We start from the raw sequence: 8334 nt of genomic DNA, 5'->3' as shown, positions 1-8334 counted from the left end.
CAAGACTCTCCTATCAGATGAGGACTTCATAGATAAAACACAACACATTGATAATGAGTTTAAAACTCAGTTTTGGAAGTAGAAGATGTAGCAATGATGAAAAGAATGTCCCTCTCCCCGTCTAAGTATCCGAAGGAGGGAGGGTTCTCTCCCCTTCCTTTGAGTGCTAAGATGAAGAGGAAAAAGGAAAAGGTCCAAGAGGTATTGAGAACCTCTATGTCCTCTGGGAAGCCCTCCAAAGCTAGTAAAAAATGAATCATATAAACCTGCTCTCTTTCAATTGTAAGGGGCTCACTAACCCTGAAAGGGCAGTGGCCATTAACAGATGGATTAGAGACGCCTCATGATTTTGACTTTCTGAATCTTCAAGAGATTAAAGTTGGGGGAACCCAGCTTCATCATAATCTGCAAAGAATCTCAAAGAATGCTCAATGGTTTTTTACTAATCATACCAGAGGTAAAGGTGGGTCTGCAGTTGGCATCCACAGAAAGTGGGAACATTCCATTCAGGATGCCTGGTCTCATGATCAGCACAGTTGGACAGCGGTTCGATTGGGGAAACCTTTTAACTTTACAGTGGTTTCTATATACGCTTCTTGCTTGGCTAGTATGAGGGCTGCATCTTGGCATTCTGTTAATCAAATAGAGGGTCCCATTTTGATGGTGGGTGAGAAGTAGATTTCTGGGAAGAACAGTTAGTGGTCTTGAGAAGGCTAAATGGGAACTTCTGAAGATAGGAAAGGACCTTACAGACCTCTCCCCTAAAACAGGGATCACTTGGTCTAATCTTCAAAAAGGTCACTATCACAGGGCTACGAGACTAGACAGACTCTATGCCTCTAGAAGCATGGCGGATATGTTCACAAATGTCAAGTGCTTTACAGACACTTCCCTCAACATCTCAAACCACTTTCCCTTGATTTGCAAACTTTCGGTGGGCCAGGCTAAATAGGGCTAGTTGGCCACACCTGGACCCATCTCTTTTCCTACTGCCGTGTGTGCAACAAGAGATAAAAGGATTCATATTAGATGCCTTCAGGTAATGTGTTTCCCCCTCCAAGGGTTGGGCTATGCTAGTCAATAGGGTGCATACTATTTGCAGAGACTATAAGCTGAAAGCTGCTGCTATTCATCAGAATCATAGAGTGCAGATTAGAAAACAGATTCAAGTTCTCTCTCAATCTAACAAGGGGTTGGTTGATCATACTCTAATTGATCTGAGGAACCAACTTAGACTTGAGGAACTGCTTGCTGCTAAGACTACTATGCTTTGGTATAGAGAAGCGTGGGCTGAAAAAATTGACACCCCCCACCCTAAGATGTTTTCTTTACTCAAAAAGAAAAAAGCCAGAGATCTTATTCCTCTGGTTAGGAAACCTAATGGCCAGGTTGTTGTTACTGAAGCGGAAAACCTTCAAGTCATCAAGGGTCATTTTTTTAACTTGGTCTCCACTGTCTCCTCTCCCACTCTAGAAATTATCGCAACTAGAGCCAAAATCGCTCACTAGGAAAAAAATGGTTAATTCCTCATTGGCTATGAAATTAGATGCCCCCTTCTCTGAGAATGAGGTGAAGGATGCCATCACTCACCTCAAAAAGGGGAAATCTCCTGGGGAAGATGGGATCCCTAATGAATTCTTCCAAGCCTTCAAAGAGGAGCTCACCCCACACATCTTAAACATATGGAAAGAAGCCATGAGAAAGGGTTTCCTTGTTGATAAAACCAATGTGGGTGGATCAAGCTTATCCACAAAAAAGGGGAGAAGGAAGACTTGGGGAATTGGAGACCCATAACATGTCTCTCATCATCTCTTTACAAAGTCTTTGCACACATTCTAACTAGGAGAATTAACCCCTACATGGATGCCTGGATCTTGAAGGAGCAAAAAGGTTTTATTAAGGGATGTTATCATTCCTCATGTGGGTAAATGTGATTATAAGGAGTTTTCAAAAGCTCTTAGATGGGGATCTTCCAAGAACCTTCTCAAACTCCCAAACCCACATATTGCAACCAATTTGGAGTTCAAACTCAACAAAAGGTGGACTCTGATTGGAACAAGCATCAATGGTCATTTCGCTTCAAAATTATTTGGGCCTTTTCCCAAGAAAGGAAGCACGCAATCTTGGTTTGGCTCGTTATCCACAAAGCAATTTGGACGCAGGAGAGAGCTCGGAAGTTGGGACATGGGAATGGTATATGCCCTCGATGTAAAGCAAATCTGGAGACCGTTTCTCATCTCTTTTACACATGCCCTGACACTAAACAGTTTCTGAAAGTGCTTAATGATGCCTTCGAGAAGACTAGAAGCTTCCCGCTCAGCTGGAAAGAAGTTCTTTTAGGGGAATGTCGACAGACAGCTAGACCCCTTAACCTGGCAGTCTGTCAGATGTCGTCTGTTGTGGCATGTCTGGAAACAAAGGAATGAAGCCCTCTTTGGCATAAAAACTAATCACAATTTCTTTCTATTTCTTGACAGTATTCTCAAGTTGACCAAGCAAGTCCAACCTAGAGGTGAAAGTTCTGAAGCTGGTCACTCTGGCAGGATCATCCGTGGAGAAAGTGGAGGAAAGTTCTAAATTCTTCTAACTCCAACACTAGGGCAAGCATGTGTCAAGGCCTGGAAAAGGAATGCCTCAGAAGGCTCCAATATGGTGATCATCGGGATTAGTCCACTGAAGAATACAGAGGGGAAACAACACACCTTTTCATTCATGTCCTTTGCTTTTTATATAGGTGGTTCATCCTCAATCCACTGGCTATATGCCATTCTTAGCAATCCTTTTTTGGTAGATAGGTGTTCTCATCTTTGGGTGCTTTTGGATTGTAACTAAAGCCACCTATTGGCTTAGCTATTTTAAGGGTCCCCCATGGACTTTCCTCATGGGTCGCTGTAATTTCCTCCTCTTTTAATATATTCCTGTTTCTACGAAAAAAAACAAGTAGATTAATAATATAGAAGAACATTTTTTTAAAGTCAGGGCAGTACGAAACAAATACAAAAAGAGAAAATTGCCGAGTTATTTCAATAACCAAACAGAGCACTATTTCTTTGCATTTCATCACTGCAAGTTGCAATGTTTACAAGGATACAAAACACATAAGGATCAAAAGCATGTTTTGTTTATGCTCAAAAACAGAAGGTAAATTTGACAGAAACGTCACCTTGAGATCTGGCAGCTCTTTTCACCGCTACAAGATTAGGGTCACAACCCAGTCTCGCAAGAGGAGTCACTATCCTTGATGGTGCAGAGTCGCCACATGCTTTTCTAGGTACAGTGCTTGCAGTGGCTTGTGCTTCATGACAGAGAAGAGAAGCAAAACCACTACTTACGATCCGGATATCATCAGATACGCTGAAGATGACATTGAGAAAATGGCGTTTCGTACAAGGTATGGAAGCTACAAATGGCTGGTGTTGCCATTTGGGCTAACCAACGCCCCGGCCACCTTTTGCACGATGATGAATGATATCCTTAAAGATTATCTAGATGAGTTTTTGATCATATATATAGATGATCTGCTCATATGCAACAAGACTTTGAGTGAGCATAAAGAACACTTAAGAAAGGTCTTCCAAATGTTACGGCATCACAAACTGTATGCCAAGCTAGAGAAATGTGAATTCGCAGTCCACTGAAGTGGAGTTTCTGTGGGTGGTCGATCAAAAAGGGGTACAAGTAGACCCCAAGAAGATCGAGGCAGTGGTGGTGAAATGGAATGCACCCCGAACTGTGCGTGAAGTTCGTGAGTTCGTAGGTTTCACACAATTTTGTTGAAAGTTTATCAAAGATTTTAGCAAAATCGCCACCCCACTCACTGATATAACTAAAGGCATCAAGCCTTTTAAGTGGACAGATATAGAAAAGAGCGCTTTCAAAAAGATGAAAGTCGCAATGTGTAGTACCTCGATGCTTAAGCTCCCAGAGTTCAACAAGGAGTTTGAGATCCACACAGACGCATCGGACGGGGCCCTTAGAGGAGTTTTATTACAAGATGGGCACCCTGTCGCATATGAGTCTCGCAAGTTCAGCGATGTAGAATGCTGATGGACCACACATGAAAAGGAAATGCAAGCAGTGGTTTATTGCCTTAGGAAGTGGCGTCATTATGTGCAAGACAAGCACACGAAAGTTCTTACAGATAACATATCTCTCAAGTACTTTCAGACGCAACCCAAGTTGTCACCAAAACAAGGCAGATGGCAGGATTTCATCGCAGAATTTGACATAGACATTATTCACAAGCCAGGGAAACAAAACTTGATGCCAGATGCTCTAAGCCGTATGCTGCAGTTGAATGCAGTGAGTGTTGCAAATGGGGCACTGTTAGACAAGATTAGAGATGCTCAGAAGTTAGATGCAGCAGTCATGCGCATGGCCACAGAGTTGCACAATGATACATCAGCCGTGGGTTTATTTGAATTCAAAGATGGAATATTCTATGCCCACCAAAAGGTGTATGTGCCCAATGACCCGGACCTCAAATGCTACTTTGGGAAACCCATGACTGTAAGTTGGCCGGGCATGGTGGGCAGAAGCACTCGCTCGAGCAGCTTCAACGTCATTTCTTCTGGCCACGCATGACTGAAGATGTCATTGAATATGTCCGTACATGCCTAACTTGTCAACTCATGAAGGCACAGCGAGTCAAACCGGCTGGTTTACTGCAAACCATGCCCGTCCCGTCAAGGCCGTGGGACATTGTCAGTATGGATTTTATTGTGGATCTCCCGCAGTCCCATGGATACAACACCACATTTGTGGTAGTGGATTATTTTTCGAAGCAGGCACACTTCATTCCATCAAAACCACCTCTCACGGCGTATCAGACTGCAAAGCTCTATTTTAGTCAAGTGTTCAAATACTATGGGCTGCCAACGGCTATTGTGTTAGACAGGGACAGCAGATTCATGAACAACATGTGGACAGAATTGTTCAAGTTAATGGACACACAGTTGCGCATGTCTTCAGCATATCACCCACAAACAGATGGTCAAACGGAGAGAATCAATCAAGGCATAGAAGACTACATTCGCAATTATGTTCATGCCGATCAGAAGGATTGGGCGAACTACCTAGAAATTTTAGAATTCCATTATAACAACTCCGTGCACAGTGCTACCGGGTACACGCCGTTTGAGTTGGCCACCGGTAAAGAGGTCATTACACCTCTCGCCATTGCCACAGGAGATGTGCATGCCGAAGATGCAGATGCAGAGGACTTTTTGCAGAAATGGCAGAAGAGAATGTGGTTTGCATAGCAGAATCTAGAACAAAGCAAAGTCAGATATGTAAAACATGTCAACAAGAAGAGACGTGATGACGAATTTCATGAGGGAGACTTGGTCCTGGTGGGTGTTAGTGCCCAAAACATTGCACTGCCTGCCAACCTCACACCGAAATTCAATCATCGCTTCTATGGCCCATGCAGACTGCTCAAATCATACAATGGAGTCACCTACAAAAGCGATCTACCTGCACAACAGTACACATACATAATGCATTTCATATAAGCCTACTCAAGAGGTTTGTCCCTGATACCAGGTTTGGTCGCCATGTACCGATGCTTGCAGATGGTGCAACACCCGCCGTTACGCCTGTTGAACCAGAACTGATATTGAAATCACGGTTCCGGCGGGGAACGCCAGAATTCTATGTGAAATGGAAACATCGCCCCATGACAGATTGCACATGGGTGCTAGAAGGGAAAATGATTCAAATGGCACGTCCGTTGGTTCTGCAGTTTTACAACATAGTGCCTTGTTGAGGATGATGTACAGCCAGAATAATGGCTTGAACGGGACTTCAAGCTCTTCAAAAGGGGGGTGTATGTGAGGGATTTTTGGGATTTCTATCCGGCCTCACATGGTGCTCTCGAGGTATGCTTGGACGCCCCGAATTCTTTGCATCTATATGGGAGTACCTTGAGGTGGAGTAATGTGGCCTAGCTCGACCTCTTCTACCTTCGTAAGATGGCTTGTGGGCAAGGGATCCCGCGCCTCAGATACCCACAAGTCACTTTCTCTCATCACTCTTGTGATCCCATTGTAATTTCGTCGCGTGTCGGCATTTTATCAATACAAGTTTTGGGTTAGAAGCCCGCATTTGGGTGACACCGTTTTCCATTGCCGTTTGTACGTTTTTGGTCATAACTCCTTCATACGGAGTCCGATTTCGAAGTTCTAGTACTCAAAACGACTGGCTCGTCGTCCTCTTCGAGACGAGCTATAGGTCTTGGTGTGCAGCATTCAGCAAGTACTCTCTGTTTTCACTTTTGTACTGGATTTTCTAGTCCCGAGCGGGACCTCGCGCCCAGAATGTGACCCGAGATCATCGCTCCGTGACATTAGACCCAAAAGAATCTTAGTCACTTGAGACACATAGCCTAACGGAAAGGTGTTGAGGGGATATTGGTTCCAAACTTGCTAGCTGCACAAAACCAGGCACACACAAGCACAAAATATCTAAAAAAGGATAAAAAGAATCTTTAAATTTATGTAGCAATTTACGGTCCAAATTTTCTTTAAAAACATATAGATAGCAGATATGAGAAATATATTATTACAATATATTATAAAAAAGCGAATACAAAATTTTTTTATAAAAAAACGATGAATGATGACAATGTGGGGTGTGTGATTTTCTATGTTAGCCGCAGTAGAAAGTGAAAAACATTAAATAACTGGCGGTGCAGCGGTGAGCTGTCTCTCTCAGATAGAAGCTACAAGCCCAAAAGTCCTTATGTCAGGGGGGGGGGCGAGGGGTAGGCTTGCTATGCGATTCAACATTGAATTGCAGGCCTTCTGCAAGGCTAGCTAGCTATTCAATGAACCTTGCAGCCCTCCCATCTCGTCACCGAGTTCATCCACAGTGAACAGTATACAGTGTTCTTCTCATCACAGAAGAGAGAGAGGGGAGAGTGCAGCCTGCAAAGATTTATGAACAAATCCGCGCAGAATTACAGTAGTTCAAGTAGTGCAAGTAGCGCAAGAAGCAGCCTTGCTCTCCAAGCAGCAGCGGCTATGGAGGGTGGAAGAAAGAGGGACATGGAAACTCAGGGCCCCCAGAAGCTCTCTCCTGCTAGTGAGACCACTGTCTATGTAGACAGTGACCAAGACCCATCAGAGAGAACCCCTGTCTTTGTAGCCAGAGAGACAGCCATGCAAGCCCTCAACACCATAGTGCAAGTGCACTTTGAGAAAACCTTAGAAAAGAAGAGGTCAGTGGACTTGCAGAAAAAGGAGCTGTGGAAGATGTTCCAATTTTTCTTCCTATTTTTGGCCATACTATTTGCAGGGGTTGTGCAGTCCACGAGGCTTCAATGCAGGCATGCTTGGATGCCCATTTTGCTGTGTGGGCTAGGGCATGCCATCTTCTATGTGTCCATGGCCCAGACATTAAGGTGCATCAATGGGTTCAAGTATCAAAGGAGGTGCCATAAGCTGACTCTTGGGCTTGCCACAGAGAAGCTGAAAAGGCTCAAGGTGAGCTCAGGGGACAATGTGCCGGAAGATGAATTTGAAGTGAGATACCAGGAGCCAGGAGAGTCTTACTTCAACAAGTTTAAGAGAAAATGGGCCCTTTTCTTCACCTTTCTTCTGCTCACCTTCTTGTCTATGGTGGCTGCCATGACCACTCTCTTGTGCACCTAGCAGCAACTTGTTATGGGTCTTGATGTAATAATTAGCAGGGGTACCCATAAGAGAGTCTTCTCTGTGGAAATTTGAGCTTGTTTCACTTGAGAGGCATGCAACCATTCTCAGCTTTGCTTATTTTGGCATGTATATGAGCCCACCCATGGCTTGTGGTGAGGAGGCCTGTTCTCCCATTGCAGGTCAGAGAACTGTGGCTCAAATGTTCAACGTATTGTACTATTATGTGCATCAAAATTAAACTTTAAGTTTGAGAGAGAGAGAGAGAGAGAGAGAGAGAGAGAGAGAGGAGATGGACAAATTAGCATGTTTAATTGCCAACTTAAAGTTACTATAGTGCAAGGTTAAGCCACTGCGGTGATTAGTTTTATTGGCATGTTCTTGGTTGAATTGTATTGTTGGCAACTATGGTGTGCCCTAGCTTTGTGTTGCCAGTAGTAAGACTGTATAATGAATGGTGGTGTTTTAGGTCATGTCTCAAAATTCCCTTGCTTCGGGCTCAGACATGTCTGGCACCACCGCCATGGATTAATACTGAAAGGCAGTTGTATTTACTGAGCAGGCGGAGATGTTTAAGTGTTCTAGTAGTGGGTGAACCTGGTCTTCTTGTGTACCAATAATAGTCAACTCACCCTTCCAATAATTAATTAATTGTTTACTTAGGTCGGTTGCTTTCTCTTCC

General features: G+C 43.9%; 1 protein-coding gene across 1 annotated transcript; it reads left to right on the top strand.

The window, feature by feature from the left end:
- Window positions 1-6711: 6711 nt before the first annotated feature.
- Window positions 6712-7902, top strand: LOC147630532 (uncharacterized). Its single transcript, XM_086810429.1, has one exon. It carries the CDS (start codon window positions 6939-6941, stop codon window positions 7650-7652), a length of 714 nt encoding a protein of 237 aa, XP_086666555.1. The 5' UTR covers window positions 6712-6938; the 3' UTR covers window positions 7653-7902.
- Window positions 7903-8334: the final 432 nt, after the last annotated feature.

Source organism: Cibotium barometz, chromosome 16, assembly GCF_041138505.1.
Source record: "Cibotium barometz isolate CiBa-2024 chromosome 16, ASM4113850v1, whole genome shotgun sequence".
In the NCBI taxonomy this organism is placed as follows: Eukaryota; Viridiplantae; Streptophyta; class Polypodiopsida; order Cyatheales; family Cibotiaceae; genus Cibotium; species Cibotium barometz.
Note: the sequence above shows the minus strand (reverse complement) of the source record. Positions and strands in the feature narration are given on the sequence as shown.

Excerpts from the sequence above, each read along its gene's own strand:
- LOC147630532 (XM_086810429.1), top strand. The coding sequence starts at position 6,939 with ATGAACAAATCCGCGCAGAATTACAGTAGTTCAAGTAGTGCAAGTAGC.